This window comes from Tetrao urogallus (assembly GCF_951394365.1).
Source record: "Tetrao urogallus genome assembly, chromosome: 12".
Classification (NCBI taxonomy): domain Eukaryota; kingdom Metazoa; phylum Chordata; class Aves; order Galliformes; family Phasianidae; genus Tetrao; species Tetrao urogallus.
The window spans coordinates 4,558,395-4,582,738 of record NC_136825.1 but is presented as its reverse complement, the minus strand read 5'-3'; the positions used below and the strand labels follow the sequence as shown (position 1 = coordinate 4,582,738).

General features: G+C 39.2%; 2 protein-coding genes across 2 annotated transcripts; one reads left to right on the top strand and one right to left on the bottom strand.

Moving 5' to 3' along the window:
• Window positions 1-6,774: 6,774 nt before the first annotated feature.
• On the bottom strand, window positions 6,775-12,422 carry CMC2 (C-X9-C motif containing 2; the record flags this gene model as incomplete). The annotated part of the gene is made up of 3 exons (XM_079541241.1): window positions 6,775-6,849; window positions 8,872-8,943; window positions 12,342-12,422. The coding sequence occupies 3 exons, from the start codon at window positions 12,420-12,422 to the stop codon at window positions 6,775-6,777; spliced, it is 228 nt and encodes a 75-aa protein (XP_079397367.1).
• Window positions 12,423-16,652: 4,230 nt separating this feature from the next.
• On the top strand, window positions 16,653-23,062 carry CENPN (centromere protein N; the record flags this gene model as incomplete). Its single annotated transcript, XM_079541215.1, has 11 exons — window positions 16,653-16,823; window positions 17,163-17,208; window positions 17,894-17,950; window positions 18,272-18,348; window positions 18,737-18,913; window positions 19,546-19,647; window positions 20,160-20,211; window positions 20,665-20,777; window positions 22,090-22,213; window positions 22,488-22,591; window positions 23,027-23,062. The coding sequence occupies 11 exons, from the start codon at window positions 16,653-16,655 to the stop codon at window positions 23,060-23,062; spliced, it is 1,059 nt and encodes a 352-aa protein (XP_079397341.1).
• Between the last annotated feature and the right edge of the window lie 1,282 nt (window positions 23,063-24,344).

Below are 24,344 nucleotides of genomic sequence, written 5' to 3'. Positions count from 1 at the left end.
TGAATTAATAGCTGTCAGCACTGTGCAGAATTAAGAGTCCTCCTGGAAAAGCATCCTCAGACCTACACAAATAACTGCAAAAGAATCGAGTGGGGCAGGTGTGAAAAAAGAGCAGGGAGGGCCAACATAAGAGTTGAGTTCATTGAACTGGAAGGGGGCAGGTACTAGCTGAAATTTCAGTATTATAAATAGAACATTATGTAGCTGAACTAAAAATAGGCGTTTTATTTTTACTTAATGTTCCTCACTGCTAGCTGCTGACCTAGGAAAAGTGGACTCAGAATGGAGAATTAATTCCCACAAACATGCAAAACAAAACCATTAGCCAGGCTCAACTGTCTGTTTGTAAAATAAAAAGAACATTGTTTTTAAATCAATTTCAAAAGTATCTAATTGAAAGAAATCTCACATGTTGCTGTGAAAAGAATGCAACAGAATACAATTTCTGTAGAAAACCAGCTGCAGTTACAAATCCCCTCTACATACTTTGCTTATAACAGAAAATGTCTAGTGTATCTAATCTGATTCCATCATGAACCTTATATGTAACTGTTGTCCTATGTTGCAAGCAGTTTCTGCTCAACAGCAATAATATCTTACCATTTCAGTACCATTTTTCAAGTCAAGATCAAGTGACCCAGCGTAAGTTTCCAGGAAAATAGTGTGCAAACTTGCCACCTGCCAACTGTCTCAGGGAAGCATCTTGTGATTTTCCCTTTCCTAACCACCAATTTTACATTTAAATTAAGAATCCTAATTTAGCTATGATAGAACACTGAACGGCCAGCTGCTAAAATAGTTTTCATGTTTTGGTTCTTTAAAAAAGAAAAAGATAAAACTAGCACACATCTAAATTTGGGTTTAGCTTCAGGCCCACACATCTCATCCTTAGGATGAGAAGCTTGAAACTATGGTTTGGGTTCTTCTTACAGAGATAAGAGGAAGCTGTAAAATAAAAACAGATTGAATCTGAACTTCAGCTCACAGATGTGTAAAAGTCCATGGTTTTGTTTCACATCCATCACTAGCTAAAATCTAAGTGTCTTGATAAACTTGAGGTTTCTCCAGGCTATTTTTGTCTGTGTCTACTAAATGCTGCCTTTCTGTAACACACCACAGACCCCAAGGGGCTATGTCAAAGTATTTATTCATCACCACTTTCAGAGGAAGCTGAAACGAAGATGAGAATATGGTGATTTAACTTTGGAGAGTAAACCATAATTACTTTGAAGTGTTTATAGCAAGAACAAAGATAACTTGCATTACTTGTCATTGCTAGTCAATTGAAATATGTGTATTTATGATAAGAAATTATTGTTATTTAAAGAAAAGTGCTGAAGTAGTGGTTAAATTTGCCATTTTCTTTCTTTTACTGTTGTACCTATTTTTATACACACAAATATACATACACAAGCATACATGTGCAATCCAACTTCAAACATAGCTTTGGACCATGACCACCACTAGTAATTTCAGAAAGCCTACAACACTGCCTTTATTTTTCCTCTTCTTTTTTCCTAATAACCCACGTAAAACAAGAACTGCTGTACAGTCTTTTGGCCTCAAATGGAAGGTAACTCAACCAAGGAAAGGGCACAATATAAACGAAGGCTTATGTGACCTACACTTGCCAGGCATAACTTAAATCACTATCATTTTTTGTGTAATGACTTAAGGAAGCTTCAACTGAACAGCATAACAATATGCTAAAACAGGCCAGTTGGTCTGTAGCCAGAAACAATACCAACCGCATCAAGCTACAAATAAATCCCAGTAAAGAACTTCTGAAGTTCTTCCCCAGATACTCAACCTGATCCAATTAAGATAATTTCAAATGGACAATGCCCTCCACCTGCTGTCCTGCTGAAAGTGACAATTCCCCCTTCACTTGCAGGCACGTCCTTTCTCCTTCCCCAGTATAACAAGTAACATGTAACTTCTGTATGCAGTATCTTCTAACACGTGAGAAGACACTGGAACATTTTCAGTGAACATTGGACACTGTAATTGGTTTCCACCTGATGCATGACTTCCTGCATTAATATGCAACTTCCCAACCAGATTTAGCTCAACTACGTGATCTTCCCCCTCACAACACAGCCTCAAGCATAGAAACAGGAACTATGGAACAAGCCCAGCACCGAAAAACTCATGACAGCTACAAGATGATTTAAGATCTTCCATTTTGCACACCAAGAAGCTCCGGATGAGAGTTTCAGGTTTCCTTGGTGCTACTTTTCGCTAGCCTTCACACTATCTATTCTTGGCCATTCTGCAAAACAGAACCAACAGCAGCATAGCAGCATCTCAGCGGGGGCTAACAGGCTTTCCAGAAAACCTTTTAGTATTTCAACCTTTTTTCTCACACCAAATGTAATAATCAGCCAGCCTCTCCTATGTTCCTGGTTAAAATAAGAGAACTCCCTGACCATGAAAACTACTTGTATCTCAAAACACATTCTCCAAGAGTGCCCTCTGCAAACTGTACAGCAGTGAACAGCAACCCGGTCTGGGCCATCTGCTGTCGCACACCACACACGTGTAGATTCACCTCAGTGAAGACGCTGCGGACCAATTAGGAACAATCTGTTATTCCATTCATTATTACTCATTTGGGGATTTGATTTTTGTTTTCCTCTGAGGTTTTTGGAAACCCTAACGAGGCAGAGCTTAAATTAAATTGGGAACACAAGCATCCCAAAGACAACTATTAAGTAGAACATATTTAACGTTGATTGAATATGATTTCGTGGGCTGCTTGTAACCACGGCTGCCTCACTAACATCACTTACACACAAAATACTTTACATGTTCATTACTAGCAGTGTTAAAATATGAAGCAAAGCAGAATACAACAAAATGATCTACACGAATACATAGCTGTGAAAAAGTGCAACAAGTGAGGTTCAGCAAGTACAAGGCCTTGCCCCTGAGTCATGGCAACCTGCACTGTCAGGACAAGATGGGGGACAAAAGGGCAGAGAACAGCCCTGCTGGAAAGGATCTGAGGATGCTGGTGGGTGGCAGGCTGGACATCAGCCCGCTCTGCCCCCTCAGCCCCAAAGGCCAATTTTGTCCTGGGCTGCATCAGAAGAAGGGCGGCCAGCAGGGTGAGGGAGGAGATCCTTCCTTCTACTGTGAGACCTCAGCTGGAGCACTGCGTCTACGTGTGGAGTCCCCAGTACAGGAGAGACATGGAGCTATTGGAGCACACCCAGAGGGCCGCAGAAATGCTCCATGGAATGAAATACCTGAAAAACCACTGAGGAAACCACGGCATCTACCTGAGGCGCAGAGCCACGCCGGCACCCACACGTGGCTGCAGGGGACAGCGGGGCACCACAAGATGGCGGCCACTGCACGTGGCGTGCCGCTTCCCGCCGGGACCGCTGGGCGGCGCTGTGGAGCGAGGCCGCCGCCGGAGCAGAGCGGGCCGGGCGCGGGATGGATGTCGGGGCGGGGATGGCTGTGCAGTGAGCCGGTTTATGAGCAATGCGTTCCCCGTGCAGCCACCACAAAGCCCCTCGGTGCCGGGCTGCTGGCTGGCGGAGAGGTTGAGCCGCACAGCCCTAACCGAACGCCCCGCGGGGCTCTGAAGGACAGTGCACGGAGGGAACCGCAGCGATGGCCGCGGCTGCTGCTCAGCGCGTCGGCTTGGAAAGAACTGCGTAACTTTGAGGGAGCAGAGTGATGACAAGACGGGAAATCACCATTTCAGCCCCGTGCTGGAGCAGTGCGTGCTTACATTCAGAGCAACGTGGCCCTAGGTTGCTGGCAGCTAAGGCTAAGAAGTTTTTAACCAGGGTTTTTGTAGAAGCATGGTGTTAGAGGGCTGATCTCACGGTGCCCCAGTGCACGTTTTGGACCAGGTCCCTGCTGCGCCTTGTGCCTGGTAGGATCAGAATTAGCAAGTTACAAGCAAAAGCTTCTATAAAATAAACAAATCTAACGGGACAATTAAGATTTTCCATGATATTTCACTTCAGTGAATGTTAATAATACAGAATTTGTAACTTAAGCCTACAATCCATTACTTGGTGCAAGCACAGCATCCCCTTTGCTTGAGAACAAATGTTAATTATTAACCTTAAACCATCAGATTCTGAAATCTTTCACATTGCTTACATCAGTTTATGTATTCTATAAAAGTCCCCACATATATCATTTTATATTAGATGCCATGCCTTCTTTTAAAACATGGGCAGTGCCAACACTAAGAAATGCCTGTTAAATCACTATACCTGTCTAAAGCTTTAGCAAAGTATATAAATAACATCAGAAATGCTCATTACAATGATTCACACCATGCATAATTCTAACTTTTCAGCTGCATGCTTCAGTTATATAGCTATTCATATTAATCATTCCTGTGCAGTGTTTATCAAAACCGCATTTCTTACGGGATTCTTTTTAGTACACCCCAATTTTCAGGAAATTGCACATGCCTGTAGAAGTCCATTCATTGCTGTTTGGGAACGGTTACCCTAACTGTATGAATACCCAGTTTATCAGCTGGGAGAAAGACAACTGTTAAACTGGATGAAGGTAGACAGTGATGCACTGAATTTTTATCTCTGTAACAGCATGGAGCTACAAACACTTAAGCAATAGGTGCTGCTTTTGCTCCAGTATTACATTTGTGAGGCACAGCAAGCTATGCTGCACCAGAGCACGCGCTGCAGATGAAGGGTGTGCTGAGTTAATTTACAGCAAGCTAGCCACTGAGCACTCACTGCAGTATAACTCATGTTAATTTCCCCTGACAGGTAACTAATGTTCCAAGCTATTCCTAGTAGAATTGAGCACCAGTACAATGATCTTCACAGTCAGAGTTTAACACTAGAGCAAGAGCTAGCCCTGCTCTTTCGTACGTACATTATGCTGTTCAGCAGGCTTTCCTTCTGAAGGAAGAGATGTCAGCATTTGATCTCCCAGCAAGAGAAAATAAAGTCATGAACAGTGCACAACACTTGGGCTTTCATTTGTTAAATGCACTGATCCTTGGAAGTACGACTGCATACTCACAATGTTATGCATCTCTCCAGTTCTTATTTTATTGCTATTTAGTGAAAGATCTGGAATCACAGAATCTGGTAAAAGAATAAAAGAAAGCATCGGTGCTTTTACACTCAGGTATTAGCCTCTCAACCTAATCTTTAAGACAATTCTCTATTTATAGGTTCCAGGCAACACCAAATCTTACTTAAGATGTTTCGTCCTCACAAAAGGAAGTTCGGTCAAAGATTCAAAGTTCCCATTCTGGGAACTCCACTATGAAGTCCTCTTCAAAAGTATCCTTATAACACCAACTGCACCATTTCCAACCACTAGAGCATTTAATTTATATAACATACCATTTATTTATCCTAAGAAAGTAGAGAGCACATCAAAACATACTGCAGTAATAGTTTCAGTTTTTCATGGAACTCTCACCTTCTACACGGATAACTTTGCAGTCAAGCTTTACCAACACTACTGGGTCCATCCATGTATTGAAAAACAAGTCAAATACTTCTAACTAATCTTTCAAAATACAGCTTTGTTCCAAAACAGATGCAAGAACTAAATGTAAGACTGTTACAAGAACTAGCATTGATACACAGACTGCTGCATTCATTGACAGCAGACACTCTTTCCTCAAAAAGCTTCAAGAGATTTATTTATATTTAGCTCAATAAAATTTACTTTAAGGAGTCTTTTTGCTAAGCAAAACAGAAAAGTCATTAAAAAAAAACAAAAGAAAAATCCAAGAGACATTCAACAAAGCAGCTCCACTGCTGCATAAACCAACACAGCATCCTCATGAAATTCTTGGCATTCAGAAACACGTTCAGAACTTTCTGCAGTTAGACACTTCAGAACAACACTTGTAGCTAACGAGGCAGCTTGACTAGCACACTGCTCATTGATTTGAGCAACTGAAAGACAAGACGCATTTTCTAACCCGAGTTTTTCTCCAACAGCAGTAATCATGACTTGACGCCCCCTTTGTACGAGCGTACGTAGATGAACAACTTAGCTTTATTTTTGGCAGTGCTCAGCAGACTCTGACTGTACTCAGTATAAATCAAGGCAGTGCTTTAGAATCCCTGAAAAAGTTCCATTCTGAGTTTCTAAAGCAATCTGCATCACGTATGATAAACAAGTTAACTTATGGCAGTCTATTCTGTGCTTACAGTTGGCAGGAGGAATTCTTAATGTTCTCAATGGAAAATGGTCATTTTGTCATTTTGGCTTCAGCAAAAAATACTAGAGCTCCACTAATTGCTTGATAGGCCATCTTCACTTTCAAGCCACATTGGTTTGAAATTCATTTATAGTAATCCATTTAAACAATGTTTTCATTCACTCTTCATAGTGTTGTGATAAACCATTCAGCATTTTGCGAGGAAAAAAAGATGAAAGAGAAACTACTAACTGTGAAGGAATAAATGCAACTCAACACAGGATTGGGAATGCTGCAGCTTTGAATGCATAATACTCCACACACATTGATATTTGATACATCATTACTTAATAGTCATAACAAAATTATAACAGAATGAAGAGTTGTCACAACAGGTGCCTTTTTGAGGCCAAAAATTAACTTGTGAGCAATCAGTTTATTTTTCCCACATTCAGTTTACGTTTCTGGAAATTAGTATGTTTTAGGTACATTTATTTTTCCACCGTTTCACAAACCACAGGTTGAATATTGGCAACTTGAAAGAGATATTCTGTCAATTTTCAAGTGAGTGTCCCTATTGAGATGCAATTGTCCATGTATGGTACAGCTCACTTCTCCAAGTTTTTGTGGGCATTAATTATTTTCCGACGCAACTCCTTGTTCCTGGCCCTTTTTTCTTCATACTGGAAGACAGAGGAGGGAAATTATTAGATCAGCTATTCCCACCAAACTGATAAGTCAGATTTGAAACATACAGAGCCTTTATTACTCAGGATCAGAAACAATATCTTTAACTAATGTTAGATATGTAATTCCTCATATCTATATAGCCATTCATTTCTACTTTGAAATTAACATTTATTTTATTAAAACACAAGTTTCTAAGTTAGAGGTTATTAAGCTAAAGAGTATTAGAACATCCTAATAAAGAAAGATTCCATTAATCTTGTGGAGGAAGTTAATTACATATCCATCTTAAGTTTGACAGCTACACTTCACACAAACTAGAAAAAAAGTTGCATTAATGCTATTCTAAAGCACTGATCAGGCTCTTTTCCTTTTAAAAGATGCAGACTAACATGTGTGCCTGCCTTCTGAAATATGAATTTGTCATCACAGGCTTGGTCTATTTTTGATCCCGGTCATTAATTATATGCACAGATAAAGCAATGTACCAAGATGAAAGGAACAAAGGCAAATATGGGTTGAGTTAGGGTAATTTTTTGTACAGTTTAAAAAAATAAAAGAAATGGAACTCCATTGTGAACAACATCAAGAAAGCATTCATGTGTGTATCTCAAATGTGAAGCCTATCTTTGAAATATGCTCCTGCATTAGCAGGAGTCTGAAGACTGAAGAATCTTTCATTAGAGCCAAAAATGAAACCTTCTTAATGGCTAAAAAGAAATGAAAAAAAAATTGTACAGATTTGGTATATATGTCAGGAGATGCAAATAACTCTTGGTGTTAGCTTAGAGCATATATTTGTTAATTTTTTTAATAATTAATATGAAAGACTAAGGAAACCACAAATGCACAATTCCCTACATAATGTAATAGACTACTAAGCAGATGGATTTTGGAAAGAGTTCCCAGTTTTTCATTCATCATACTGACTGTTTTACAACTGAAAGAAAGGCATGAAACATCACTTAACGTTAACAGAATGCTTAATTTTTTTCCCCCATGCCATATTGCTAATATTTGTTTTTCCACCAATTCTCCTATGATATTATGTAGAACACACAATGGACTTCTATCAATTTCATCTGTGCCTATTTTGTATCTATTCTATACCTGTGAACAGCTTCTCACAGGACTTTTGAACAGAGACTTCACAGTAATAGAATAGCAGTGTAGCCAGATTTTCAGGTGAAGAAACATAGCCTTCAAGAAGTCATTACAGTGTAATAGCTTTAATGGAAGAAAGAAAAATAAGGTTATATGAAACTTGTTTTCCAAATGCCTGCTACAGTTTGGAGGGGAATGGTATTCGACACAAGTAGATGAAATTAATTCCCACAGAGTAATAGAAGGAAGATGGGTAAAGAGGGACCCAAATTGTTCTGATCAGAAGCAACCTTTGAAGTGACAGTTCTTATTTGCAGTATTAAATGCAGGTTAAAAAACGTGTATTTTGTTAGTATACCCAAATATAGTCCATGTTATTTGTTAAAGCCAGATACCCATCCAAACTGCACTATTTGTAATGACATATCTAAACCTTCCATCTCGTTTAAGAGATTCAAAAAGTAACTATTATTTAACAAAGTTTTGTGCAGGAAGTAATCATTCAGAATTGTACTCTGCAATTATTTCAAGACTTTCAATCTGAAAAGAAAAAACACTGTAAAGTGTCAGCACATACATTTACATCTCCACAGGAAAATACTGCCTTTAACAGCACCCTCTGTGATTCCAGTTATTACTTTCAGGGCCAAATCTTGCCAAAAATAGAGAGATGCATGTTCCTAGCTCAGATTGGTCTCAGCACCATTTCAATTTCAAGCTTCATTTATGCAATTTTCCTGCTAAATTTATCCCCCCAAAAACATATAAATGAGGTCCAAAGTGCCCAACCCAGAATGGGCTTACATATCAAAGTCTATTCACTGATTTGTACTGCTTAGTAAAAGAACAACATTTTCTATCCTACGGACTTTTTCCTTTTATTAGTTATTTAATGAGTTAAATTTATTTCTTACCTCTTTCTTTAAGCACTTCCGCATCTCACGGTCGATATCATTGCAATAGCCAAAAAACCTCAGAACATTGTGCTAGTAAATTAGGGAAAGGAAAAAGAACAACAATTCAAGAAATTCTTCCTCCAAACCCCTACATTTCTTAAAAGACACTTGCATTTTGCAATATATCCTAGCTTGTTTTTCCACTTCTTTTGTGGAAAATGATGCTTTAATTTTTTTTTACTGTGTAGCTAGGAGCTAGAGCTACTTCTCATTTAAATAACCTCAATCTTAGCAGGATAAGGGGAAACAGTTTTAAATTGAGGGAGGAAAGATTTAGGTTGGATGTCAGGGGAAATTCTTTACAGAGAGGGTGGTGAGGTGCTGGAACAGCTGCCCAGAGAGGCTGTGGATGCCCCATCCCTGGAGGTGTGCAGGCCAGGTTGGATGGAGCCTTGGGCAGCCTGGTCTGGTATTAAATGGGGAGGTTGGTGGTCCTGCATGTGGCAGGGGGTTGGAGATTCATGATCCTTGAGGTCCCTTCCAACCCTGGCCATTCGGTGATTCTGTGCTCTTGCAGAAAGCTTAAGGTACTCACCATATTGTAAAATCAGACTGAAATTCAACACCTACACTGAAGTCATCGAGTCTAGATGTAGAACATACACTTGGTTGATCAAGGACTCAGTTATATAAATTTCATTTAGCACTAGCTTCACTAACACACAAATCTTTGTGTTCTGAACTCATTTGCAATTTAGAAAGATGTGGGAAGACCTACAGGCAAAGGACTTCATTATCCCAGCTATGCGAAAAATGTGAGGTGCTGTGGGTCCAGAAGATGCATCCACTGGACATAAATGACTGAAATGTTAGAACTAGCATGGGGGGGAGGGGAGTAAAGTTTCTCCAAACCTCAAGAATGTATTCACTTTGTGACACAGCTCAGCTGTAGACTAGATGCATAGCTAAGTGCTACCCAGTTTGCATCAGGGAAACCGATGCATATTTCCATGGCTGATGAGCAGCTAGACGGATTCAGAGACACGCTGAACACTAGTAAGAGTTCAAGTAGTGGGCAAGGTAGATGTCAGCTAGCAGAACACGGCTGAACTTGGGAGTGTGCGTTAATAGATGTCTGTCATAGTCTTTAACTATGGCAGTGCTATAATTAACTTGTTTATATCTCTCTGCTTTATAAAGGGCATCAGATGACACTGAAGCAGTCGCATGGGATAAAGGGTTGCTTTACTGAAAGCTGAATCTGCTTTTAAAACATTTTTATTTTAGCTATGCAGATTTAACTTTTTATTCTATTCTTACACTATCGTGCCTGATTTCAAAGCGAGCGCTCCACATTCCAAGCTAACTCTACCCTTACTGATACAGTGAGTTGAATCCACATTTATTTAGCCAGACTCCTTAACTGTCAACTGTTCATAGCTCAGATTGAGGAAAAAGGAATCTGTCTTCCAAAAATAGTTATTATTCCCATTACAGCAATATGACTGTGAGACAATATGCATTTCTTTCAGCAGCTGTCTACAAAAATAAGGCATGTGCTTGGCCCAGGAGCAGAGTTGTTAAAAAAAACAAAATGACATCAAATAAGAATTAACCACAGATACTCTCCACCAGATATAAGACTTAAAGTAACCAGTGGGATCTTGATCAGAAATGGACTGAATTTTGTGAAAACACAAATACAGGATACGGAATTCAAGATAAGGCTTTTTTGTCCTCAGTATTAATTTAAATTACACATGAAGGTTCTTTGGTATTTTTACAAAATAGGAGATACTCACTAAATACTATAATTAAGATCACAAACTCTTCAGATTTCAGTGAATTTTATTTCAGTACATCTACCTTAATTTTAAACAAAAATTATCGATCCTTTTAAACGAGCGTGAAAGTTTTCACTCTGTTCTGAGAAGCACAAATATGCGCTCATAGATAAGCTTAAGACTGACAAAATTAGCCCATCCTCACATAAAGGGACCAACTGCAAAGCAGAATGAGAAAACAGAACCTGTGTATGAATGTATTACTGCTGCTCCCAGAATCTTTGTAAGTCAAATAGGCAGCAGATCACTTTGAATCGCTGCTGTAGAAATCAAGTATAGCATTCAGTTCTTGTTCTCTACTAAACTCAAGGTAGTCAGATAAGTTACAGTTCAGCTTGGTGATGTTCTGTTCTACACAAGAACTGCACGTCTTAGATTTAAGGTACCTACACAGTGCATAGGAACAGAGAGACAACCGTATGAAAAATGCCATGAATGCCACTGACCAATTCCAGTTTGCTTACGTTTCAAAACATTGTAGTACAAAGTAACAGATGAAAATGTACTGAACAAGCCTGGTACAGTATACTTGTTAATACTAAAATTTAGTTATAAACTCTGCTTCCTACATTGTTATCATTTTAAATTTATAAGAAATCAGGTACTACACAAGCTTTTTAAACATTAGTTTAGCTACTTTAAAACCAGACCTTCAAAAAATGTTACGTTGCTTTCACACTAAGTATCTTCACTCATATTTCACATATTGTCAGCCTTGTTTTTATTTCTGTAAGCACTTTGGAAAAGAAAAATTCAGAATTCTTAAGAAAACAGTAAGGCTAAATATGTTTTGTCTTCCAATTTATGGATAATTGTGTTATGAAAAATTATAAACCACAGCTGAACATGGAGGTGAAAATACTGCAGATTGCATGAGATGGTATAAACCACTGAATTCTATTAAACATTCAAATATACTTTTGTCCCCGAGCAAGCTAGAAAATTAAACTTGATACAGAAGTACATCTGTTCAGAACATCTTTTACATTAACTGAGAGAACTGGAAGAATAATTAATAGTAATGCACCAGTGCTGCAGATAACTTACATGTCAGGGGCTGACTCATTTATGTCCAGAAGTTTACTATAGAACAAATTAAAAAACAACCTCTGAATGAATGAGATGAAGTTTCTGTAGCACAGCAATGAAGAGCCTTGAGTTCCCTGAAGATAATTAGGTATTTTACATGCCTTTGTGCATGCCTACTAGGAATATTCAAATGTTAATTCACATTTAGCTCTGCAAGCATGGAGTGTAAGGCACACCAGCATACCTGCATATATAGATATATACATATAGTGCATCTGCACTGCAGGCAGCTGGTGTACAGCAGTGCTGTGAACATTCTGTGAGCAACAAACACACAGGCTAAAACACGCGAAAATTATTTCAATTTTCAACGCAGCCCACCATTGTAAAGCTCTAACACAAGACGTTTTAAGGTATATTTTATTCCCTACTGAAATCACTGGCAAAGTTCTACAAGCAGTTGTCAGATACCTTTACCAGTGTAAACATGCTAGCTCTGTTTCATGGCTGCTCTGCCTACTGGAGATTTTTCCATGATTGTATGATAATCTCACCAATTTTCTGCCACTTGTTTCCCCAGCCCACCCACTCTTTCCTCTGCTCAGAACTCCTTACCTCCTTGTGACACTTCTTGAGCAGACTGATAATGAGGTTACATTCTTCAGTGTGCAGGTGAGGAGACAGGTCTGGATGCATCTTACGTAGTGGTGATTTTAGCAGTAAAAGAATCTGAGAAAGTTTCCACCTGCCAACATTAAAATATGAATGTATAAATAAAAGTTCAAGTTGATCACTTAAGAAATTATCATATAGTGTCAGTGTTATAATAACAGTATTTTGAATCAAAATACAACATAATACATATAATTTATAATATGCACTTAAGGTAATTGAACCAGTATGTGCCTCTTCCTTATCTGTAGGGCTCTAATATTAACTATGAGTTTAAATTATTTGTGATTATGGACATTAAGGATGCTTTTGAGATTTTCCTTTTAAGGGACAATAGGAGAATTAACCTTTCTTGAACTGCAGATTATCTTTTCATCCTCCTATTTCAGTTTTCTTCATTCTAGCACATGCATTATATATTACAGCACATACAGAATCGTTTGGGTTAGAAGGGACCTTTAAGATCATCTAGTTCCAATCCATATTCAATTGATATAGGATAGCTATGATATACATGTATTTATTCTACTATATGTATTTTTCTTCTTTCTACTCTCTGCAAACAGGTGGGTAGGAACAGGAAGCACCCTGATATTTCATTACAACGCTCTGAGGACTGGCATCTTTTTAGTTATCTACGTGCTTTTTGAAAAATCTCCATCCAAAGCTTTGATGATACTTTAAAAACCAGCTGTGTCCTCAAGAGTGCCAAGGAGAGTGGAACAGTAACCACTTACCTACACTCCTTTAATACAACTCAGTATGCTGCTAGCCTTTATTGCCACAAGGGTGCACTGCTAAATCATGTTTAACTGCATGTCAACCGGGACCCCCAAGTGCTCCCCTGTGCAGCTCTATGGGGCACGAGCAAATTTCATTCTAGAAACATTTTATTTTAATGTAACATCTCACTTTTAAAAGAAAACATTCCCAGAAGCCTTTTTCCACATCTTTTTCGAAAAGGATGAAACTGTCATATAACAATGGCTGAAATAATATGACTTGATTGTTGTGGAAGATTATTGCACCAGAGAGGGAAGAAGAAAAGTCCAGCTCATACTAGGACAAATGGGCTCATCTCGACTAAATTCTCCTTGTATTAACCATGCTGTCAACAAGTTAAGTAGATGTCCTTCAGCTCGTTTACCTGGTATTTTATCATTGCCCTTCCTCCAAAAGAGAGCAGGTTCCTACCTGCAGTACATCAGGCAAAAATCTGTGCTCAGTAGCCATCCTTGTTTCAACACTCCACAGCTAAGCCGTCTAAATTCTGGCTGGCAGTGGTCAGCAACTGCGAACTCCCAATATTCTCTTGCAGCACTGGCAGCTCTCACCTACTCTACTATTGCTACAATACTCAAGTAATATATTTGGCCTGAAGAGCTATCTAAGCTCATTTACCCTGTATTTCATATCACATATTCTGCTTAACACGAACTACATTCCCACAAGCAAATAAGATTTTAGAATTCTAAACAAATTCACAAGCTCTCGGAGGCCCATGAGGGTGCATTCTGCGAGACTTTGCAAACACACCCAGTCATTTCTTTCAAGAACCTCCCCCACGGTAGCTGGAAGTACGTTACATTGTATGTACTCTTCACACAGAAGTTGGAAACCACACTAGAGTCAGCATCCCCTGGATAGAGTGACCAGCTCTAGGACCACCTGAATTAATTTTCATAAAACAAGAACATTAAAATCTTCCAAGCTCAGTACCTAAGAAGGTAACTCACTTCACATAGGCTACAATGAATTAGCAAACATTAAAAAAAGAAAATGTTTTACTACAAAGTAGCAAACGGAGGCCCAACTGGAGCCTTTAGATACTTTTGAAGTTCATGACAGAATGGTGTTACCAGTGCTAAATCCCATATTTGTGTTTGGATGAGTCTGTTATCTACAAATGATCAGAGAAGGTTAAAATCATTTTGCCAGAGTGAGCTGATGGGTAGATGAAAAGGTTTCAAAGAGTAACAAAAGTATGCATGAAAAAGGACAGAATGGGCTATTGGTTTCCTCAGTTTCTTTTTAGTAGTGCTTTAACTTAAAAATAAAGATAGCAAGTCACTATCTTGCTAGAATTTAAGTTAACATGGACAGAATTTTATGTAATAGCTCATAAGGACTCTACGCATGAAAAAGATATTTATTAAAAAAAAGGGGGTGGGGGGGAGGGGGGGGGAGAAAAATCAATATAAACTGCCCTGAGTAAATATGAACAGAACTGCTGGATAAAGAACACCAAGTTAAACATGAAACCTGGGTAGAAGAAATAATAGCAGCACAGTAGAACATTAGGAAAACACTGGAATTATTTTAAGACAAAAATGGACTGTGGAATGCTAAGCCAACATTAATAACTGGGAAATATTTGGAAAAGATGAACTTCTTGCACAAACATACCACTGAATTGTGCAAGAGCATTCAGCCCTTTCATGTATTTTATAGGAGATACTGCAGCTTGCACAACTCTCCCTGCCTTGTTAAAGACTACAGCATACATATAGCTAAATGATTTAGGTGAAATGCTATAAGAACAAACTGCAAATTTCTATTAGCCTCTGAAGGCTGAAGACATGGAGAAAGATCGTCACTCTTTTCAACTACCTTTTAAATACAAGTATGAACAGCTGTCTCTAACCTAGCAAGCTACTTACACACTTGGTCAATATATAAAATACCAATATGAAGTACCAAATATTAATGTGCAAAAGGAAACTATCGCTACTATGGAATTCACAAGATAACCACAGGTACTGAGGCAGTAGACAGAAACCAAAAGGCTGCAAGTTCTTCATTCACATGCCTGTTAGGACAGCTGCTCTTTTCTATCTGCCAGCTTCTCCTCCTGACCTCCTTGTGGCAGGTGAGAACATGGAGAACAAAGGGGTTTCATACATCCCCACTTCTTTCCCAAATGAAGCATAGGACCAGCACACCAGGAATACAGGGAAGTTTCTTTTATCACAGAATCTCCCATGAATAAGAACCAATCAGTTCCCTGACACAGATGGAGAAATAAGCTTGGTTGATTTTTCAGGCTCACCAATTAGCTTAACACTTAATATTTCCATATGGGGGAAAAAACTATGAAATAAACGTTTAAACGGAGGCAACAGCTTTCCTCAATGATTTTTTCCGTATTTCAGTAGAACGCATTGCAAGGCTTTTTTAAGCCAAGTTGCTCAAATATTTTCCATTTCAAAAGTTGCTCGTATAAAAGGCATTTCAGCACATTCACCACACCTGACCCCAACCATCTGAGCTCTCCCACATAAAAAGACCCTGCACTTCTTCACAAAACATATCAAAAAGCCCTTATAGAAAGAGACCGAGCTGAGAGCCGCAGATCCATTTCCTTTCCAGACTAACTGCAGCGCTACCGTTGTAGAGCAGCTCCAGCCGTATAAGGGTTCTCTTCTCGCAAGAGCAGCTTTTATTCACAGCTTACTTCTGTTCCAAAAAGGACGGACCCAGCCAGTCGGGGCCGAGCAGAGCAGCCCCAAGCCACAGCGCCGGGACACCGGAAGTGCCCGGGCATACCCGGCCGGAAGTCTCCTCAGATAGAAGGGGCAGTGAAGAGGGGCGGGGCCTCTTGTGATTGGACGTCTCTTGCACCGGGCGGCGTCTGATTGGGTGCTTCGAAAGGCGGGAGGCGGTTGGCGCGGCGCGTTGCCGGGTTGGTGTTACGGTGGCAGCGGTGGCACCGCCTGAGGTGCGGCGGTGAGTGGGGCTCTGTGCTGTGAACGCGGGGATGTGGGCGAGATGACTTTCTGGTGTGTGGGACGAGGGCTGCGGGGTGTTAGGTTGGCCTTATTTCTTGAGGAACGCTCGGCGCTGTTGCTCTCAGCCCCTCGGTCGGTCACGGTCTCGGCTGCCTTCAGGAGCTGGGGCGGGGGCTGTTACTGCAGGAAGCACTGTAAGGTGCTGTCAGTGGTGGAACTTCCGCTAATGCCACGCTAGGGAATGATGCCGCGTTCTGCCGGCTGTCCCTGGGGCGGCTTTCAGCACTTTTCTACAACGTAGGGAGCAGTTCACAGAATCACAGCATGGCCAGGGTTGGAAGGGGCCTCAAGGATCACGCATCTCCAACTCCCTGCCACGTGCAGGGACACCAACCTCCACATTTAATACTAGGCCAGGGCTAGATGGGCTGCCCAGTGCCCCATCCAATCTGGCCTTGAACACCTCCAGCTGGCCTATGTGCTGGTCTGACTTCTTTGATATCTCAACTTTCCAGGTGTCCTCACTATGGATGAGGTCATTGTCGAGTATATCCGAAGGACTGTGCTAAAAATCCCCCGCGATGAAATCATGGCAGTGCTGCAGAAGTGGGGCTTTCTCTCAGAGGCGCAGCTACAAACCATCAACTTCCGTCAGACCAAAGAGAGCATCTCTCACAGCGTCGCCCAGCTCTGCGAGGTAATCCTTTCCTCAGGACCTGCCTCTTGGTGACCCGCGTGTTGGACTTCAGTGCCTAGTGATTGAAGCTGCCTGTCCTGGGATCTCTCATTTGCTGAATGGTGTGTGAGTGCTCAGGCACTGGAGCAGCCTCAGCAGTGGGCATAGTGCCAACCTGTCAGAGTTCAAGAAGCATCTGGACACTGCTCTTGGACATATGGTCTCATTTCTGGGTGGTCTTGTGTGGAGCCAGGAGTTGGACTCGATGATCCTTATGGGTCCTCTTCCAGCTTGGGATATGCAATGATTGTGTTCTGTGTGTGATAGAGCCTCACGATGCACTGTCGTTTTTCCTTCCAGGAAAGTTCTGCAAACATAAAGCAAGCAGCCCTCCTAGACATCATCTGTAAGTAAAAATGAATGAAAATAACATCTAAGTGTTTTGTTTTGTTTTGTTTTTCTGAGTAACTTGGTAACTCCTTTAATTATCTAGCAGGCACCATAGTGATGCAGGGATGCACCTAATGTACAAAGATGACATTAACCCTATTGGATCTGACTAATTCTTTTTCTTTCCAAAACCTCTTCATCAACCTGAGCTTGTTTGTTTCTTTAGAATTCTAAATAGCTGTCAACTTCTGTAAGTCACATCCAGAGTACAGTAATAAATGTAGAGAGAGATGTTCATCTCCAGTACACACTGAGCCCTGACATCTTGCTGCAGTGAGAAGTGCCATAGGGAAAAGCTGCCTGCAAATACTCCAGGTGGAAATTTAGCTCTGATATTAATTCACAACATGATTATTACACGTCTCTGCTTGAATTTAGACTGACGGTTGTTTTAGCTAAAGTGTTTCTTTAAACACTGAACCTCAGAGATATCCTTTGTTATGAAGATCTTTTGTAATTTAATTAAGCAACTATATCTTCTAATAAAAGCCGTTTTGCTTTTAGGTTTGCTGAATAAATTATCTCACATTGTCAGAAGTAATCTCCTTTAAACAACTTGGTTATAAAAGTAGTGTAAAATGATTTTTTAATTACCTTTTGATAATGTTCAATTGTTACTGAGCAATTCCTGTTTTCCCTAGACAACCACATCTATCCAAACAAAAGAGCGTGGAGTGTCTACCATATGAACAAAACAGGTAAAGTTCCTTTCCTTGCTGCAGTCTCTCTAGTATAACTCTCAGCAATTTACTGAGTATGGATTAATCTTTAATTAGTTTTTTGAGTACTTTAGATTAACTCTTCTGGCAATTATTAGAAACTAATAATTTCTAATCGTCTTTTCCATATAAATATATGCATAGCAATAATGAGACTCAAATTTAATATCCAACTTTCCTAAAAATGCTATGCAGTGTCAGCTTTTTTCTTCTTAATATTGTTTCAGTGAAACTAAAGCCATCGCTGAACCAGTTCTTGGGGATTGAATTCAATAAATTCTTCATTTTCTTGTTTAACAGGGGAAGAAACAGACTTCTTTGACTTCAGAGATTTCAAAAAAAAATTTAGAAGACAAATTCAGTCAGCTTTGATAAATGTAAGAATGTCTGGATGTGTTGGGTTTGGGTGTCAATAGATTTTCCATACATTTGGCAAGATGTTTTTTTTTTTACAATCTGCATCAAAACCAAAATAGATTTAACTTGGGAATGGTAAGAACTGTGTGAAAAATAGAAAAACTAAAAATAAAAATTGAAGTTTGTGCCCTTCCAAAGGGTAAAATGAAAGTCATATTAGAGCCCAGAACCTTCATTTTGTGAGGTTTTCATTTTCCTGTGGAAATTTGATTGATAATCCTTACCACACTAGTGGGATTTGGTACTTATGCAAGCAGTATTGCATTTGTGAACAGAGGCTTATGGCATGTATTAATTTTTCCGGACGTGTGAATGTGTTTAAAGCAAAGCTTTTCTTTTTCTATTCAGGTCACCATCAGTTTTAGGGAATATGAGGATAATGCAATCTGGATTAGAATTGCCTGGGGAACACCTTATACAAAACCAAACCAGTACAAAACCAGTTATGTTGTGTACCACTCCCAGACTCCTTATGTCTTCATCTCTGCCTCCACCCTTAGGAGCAACTTACCTCTGCTGTGTCAGGTAGAAAACTAAACTGCATGGACCGTGACTCCACCACAGTCTTTTGGGGTTTTAATTCTCTTAGCTTTGAAGAGGAGATGTAAAGATGAGTCTCTTAATGCAGTTTTCTAATTTAGCTTAGATTTTTTTTCCCCTTAGACCTTGCTTATTTTTTATTTAAAATTAAAAAGCCGGGGGTGCAAAACCCAATCTTTGTGACCTTCAGAATGTCACATCACAAATAAATTCATGTTATTAGGATTTTTGCTGATCTCAAATTATTCTAATTCCTCACGCAAATGTTAGGCAATATCAACTAAATTATTTCAACTAAATAGAAGTTGAAGAACATTAAAACACTGTTAACTATTTCTCTGCAAAGAGTGGTCAGGCACTGGACTGGGCTGCCCAGGAGGTGGTGGAGTCACCGACCCTGGAGGTGTTCAGGGGACGTTTGGACGTTGTGATGAGGGACATGGTTTAGTGTTCATGTTGCAGACTGTGGGCGGTACCATGAAAACCCTGCTAGTTAAATAGCAGTTGCTTCTTGTGAAACAAAACATCTCAAAGTCTTGAAGTACTACATGTTTTTCTATTATACCCATGGTGATTATTAACACTCATACTAAAACAATTTCAATTTGTATTTCAAGGCAATGATTGTTGCTTCCAATTACCATGACATCCGTGAAATGGAGCTTCGAAGTCATTGTTTAAACTCCCTTAAAGATATTGTGTTTAAGAGGTACAGCCAGGTGAGCCACTTCACAAGTACATCTGAAGATGAGTCTTGCTTCTATTTCAGGCCTAGTTCTCACCCCCTAGCAATAGGAAATTCACCTCTTTCAGAGATTATCAAGTTACAGTGGTATGGAACCACTGAGTTGGATAGATTTGCTTAAGGTAACGTTACAGTAGTGATGTAATTACTTGATATGCCACCTAGTGTCTATTATTATTCCTGGAAGTTTAAACTCAGTCTATGCAGCTCTCCAATTCACTCCTGGGACTTCTTGGCACTGTTTCTTAGAGTAATAATTGGGGAGGTATTAGAATGGATACTTAACTCTGTTCATCCACAGGCTGTATCATAAGATGGGGGGTGTTTTTTCAGAATAAAGCTGGGTTTTGTAGTCTAGTAGTTATCAGAAGTGTGACCAGTCATTTTCAGAACACAAAGTGAAAAGAAATACAGAACACTGTTTTCAGCTAAAGCCTCTAAAAGCAGAACTGTTTTTTTTTTCCTTTTTATTTTTTCCTCATTTAGAACTTCCAAACCAACTATCCACTACAGGAAAGGAATGTACTCACAGAAAATGGTACGTGTATTTTTAAATTAAATACAAGTGTGAATGTCCTTACTTGGAAGATTTGTGCTTAAAAATGTGTATCTGTATATTTCTGCCTTATGAAATGAGATTCATAATAAGAAATGCATGTGTTATATTGACATATTATCCACCCATGGATAATATTGATGTCACTAGGAGATATGAGCACTTCCTCATGATGTTCAATGCACTTGTGAAACGAAAAATAAGTAACGATCAGTGTCTCCTATCATTCTAGCTTGTTTTCTCTCTTGGTAAGAACTGAAAATATATGTCATGCACCCAGTTAACTTATCAAACACAGATAGTGATGAAACTTTGAAATTATTATTTCCAAATTATTTTTGGGCACTCATCTGATCAACAAATGCAATATTTGTACTCGCTGAGAGTTGTCTTTTTTTTTTTTTCCCTCTTTTTTTTTTTCTCCCTACCCTGCAGTGGATTTAAGGATAAATGATGAAAACAGAAGCGAGAAAGAAAGAATACACAGACTGAATCAGGAATGTTTTGGTGATGGTCCCCAACCCAAACTTGACTTTGCACAATATAAGGTAGTGAAAGCAACAAATTTTGTTTTGTTTTTCTATAATTTTAATAGAGCTACAGCTACATAAACTTGAAAATAAGAAGATGGTATTGTTTCAAACTTTAGAGAGGACGTTTTAAATGTCAGACTCGTTTTAAGAAGCCTGTTTGCGTTGAGATCTGGTCAGATACCAGATCTTATTTCAGTCCTTTGCCCTTATGAGCTCAGCGCATGGACTTAGTTTTGTAACAAAGCTAGACATAAAACAGCATTGCTTTGAGGCATAAGAAATTAGGATTGCTTGAAGTACATTTGAAGATTATGTCACATATAGCACAAGATTTTAATGATACACCGTTATTTTTTTTCTAATGAGCAGATGTGTTGGGAATTCTGTGAGATAGCAATGATCTACTGTGTAACTGACCTGGCTGCCTCTTCCACCAAAGAACTGTTTACCACATGGTGGCACCCTCTGATTTTATTAACGAACGATTCCTCCAACTAGAATCATGCTAATATTAAGGAATAAAAAAGTTATTCTTCTCCTACCTTATAGTTTGCCTGTTCAGACCTAACTGATCATTTCAGAGATAACAGTAGACCCATAAACATATATTGTGCTGGAACTTGTAAAATACATTTTTATTACCAGATTGGCTACAATGACTTTAGTACAATACTCAGTTTGAAGAAGGAACTCAAGTCATGCTTGTTTGAAAATATTCTAGCATTCAGAACAATAGCCAGTTCCATTTTCAACTGTTATCAGTTAGAACATTTTTAGTTTGAACGTAAGTTAGTCACTGGGAGATTATCTTAAGTGAAATAATATCCATATGTGTGTATGCACATGTGTATGTGTAAATGTCCATATATGCCAGTGTAGAGGGAGAAGCTGCAGTTCTGGGTCTAGGCTGTAATTCTGAAATGAAGTATCTAAATTCAAAGATTTCAGCCATTGTAGCTGAAATTTCTCCACCCCCAATGTTAGAAAATGTGTTTTTAAAATTCACCATATACTTACAAGCTGAGTTTTCCAGAATAATTTTCAGGTGGATGTCTACTTAGAGAGAAGTAAAGCTGAGGACAACAACTTGCTTTGAAGATTAAATGCAGCTATTACAACCAAACTGAAACATTACAACTGTAACTGTTCTCATTGTTCTACAGGCTATTTGGCATATGGCTGCACAGTTCTTCTAGGGTGTATCATGTCAGAGAAAATGCAATTTCTTTTCCAACCTAATGATTCTATGGTTATAAGTATTAATGTGAATAATAAATACATAAAATGCATGCATTGTTCATAATGCTTGATAATTTTATCTTAACAGCTTGAGACGATGTTTAAAAGTAATCCTAAATGGGATGTTTTGGAGAAAAAAGAGCCATTCCGATGTTTGGTCAAGTTTTCTAGTCCACATCTTTTAGAATCACTGAAATCCTTGGCACCAGCAGGTAAGTAGTGCAACTCTGTAAAAGAGAGGAAAAATCCACAGTTGAACATTTTAATCATTTTACATTCTGCTTGTAGATTGCATAGAAGAACCTGCACAGTTGGGAAATATATAGAAATAAATAGAATGAAATTGTTACCTCTAAAATTTAATGTGTAAATATATACCTGTTTATTTTCAATAGTAGGTATTCAAACTCTGTTTTCAATTTTGTGACAGTTGTGAAAGGTGAATACTGCCTGAGTTAAGCTGTAATTACCTGTTTGTCTCTACAGGTTTGGCTGATGCACCACTTTCACCACTACTTACATGCATTCCACAAAAAGCTAGAAATTACTTTAAAATTAGAGAGAAGAAGTCTTTACATCCAGGAAGCTTTGTAAGCCCTTAATTTAAATAGAAATGTTTTTATATCAAAATGTGTGATTCATTTATTACTGCTATTAATCCAGTCACCTTTAAAACAGATTTTAAAAACAGCCTTATTCTCTGATAAACCCTTTTTTATTTCTGGCTTCGGGTTAGCCCTCGTAAACTAACAGGACACTGTTAGTGAATTTTAAACAGAAATCATGATTATTTAAAGCTTAAATGCGATGACCACTTTTATCTGTATTTGCTGTTAGATGCTAAAGCCTGGTGCAGACAGGTGAGACATCTGTTCAGTTTACTGTCATAACTGTAGGTGTCCTTATTTCAGCTGCAGGACAGCAGTGAAACACAACACATGCCCACTCTGAGAGTGTGAATAGCCCCATTCAAATAAGTGGAACTACCACTCTGCTTCAGGTCAAGTGTGTTTTTGTCTTTGTAGATGCAGATTACATTCAAAGACTGTTGCAGGGTGTAGGGGAGAAGAGACTCTGAGAGGCATCAGTAAGAAACTTCCATGCAGCATTACCGGCTATTCAGCTCCAGAGTTCACTCACCAATTGTGACAGCCAATAATAAATATTTTAAACTTTTAAAATTCTATCTCCTGATATTAGTATCCTATAAAATACCGGCTCACAGGAACACAGTGACACTGGCAATGGTTTTCTTTGGAGGTAGTCTATGTTTTAGAATGTCTGTTTCATTCAACATGTGGTCTCTGCAGTCTTTGTACATTATTGTTTCTTGAGCTTAGGGACACAAAGATTGCAGAAGCAAGATATCAGCATCCACTCGTGCAAACAACAGCTTTGCAGTGGTGTTCTCTAGGGTTGGTAAATAGTAATTGGTAATTATGTAAATATTTCTGTGTAACTGGCTGTATTATTATTAAGAGATTAATTTGCACTGAAGTGTCAAACAAATGCTTGTTTCTTAATTCTGCTACCTGGACGCATACTGTGTGTGTGCCTTCTGTATGATATGTTGGTAGGCAGTCCTTTGAAAAAGCTTCATGACAAAGTATAACTGTTTGGAGAGGTTGTATGGGAATTAATTTTGTTTTCAAACTGTAAATAAATGTGTAAATTAAGACCTCTTATAGAAGTTTGTTTGGCCTTATTTTCTGAAGCATTACTTAGTGTATAGATTTATTTTTTTCAGCATCTCTATCTACCTTCATAAGAAGTTCATAAGAGGTTCATAAGAAGTTACTTGAGGACTGGCAGGGGAAATTCTTTACAGAGAGGGTGGTGAGGTGCTGGAACAGCTGCCCAGAGAGGCTGTGGATGCCCCGTCCCTGCAGGTGTGCAAGGCCAGGTTGGATGGGGCCCTGGGCAGCCTGGTCTGGTATTAAGTGGGGAGGTTGGTGGTCCTGCATGTGGCAGGGGGTTGGAGATTCATGATCCTTGAGGTCCCTTCCAATCCTGTGATTCTCTGACTATCTGCTTAATGACAGATTTTTTTTTCAGTCCTTCCACCTGCGACTTCAGTGTCAGTGTTGCCAAGCGCTGAGCTGGGGGTCTGAAACAAGCCCAGGTTTGGTGCAGATGCTGCAGTCTGTACACGTGAAGGATTGGCCCTTTGTTCCTCACACTGCACCCTAGGAATCGGTGCCACCAAGCTTCTAGTAGGCATTTCAGTCTGTGCTGCGCTTTTCCTGACGTGCTCTCCCAAATCGAGGGAGGGATTTATTGTAAAGCTTCAAAATTCTGCATCACAGTTAAATACGGGCATTAGAGGGAAAACAGGCTCGGCGG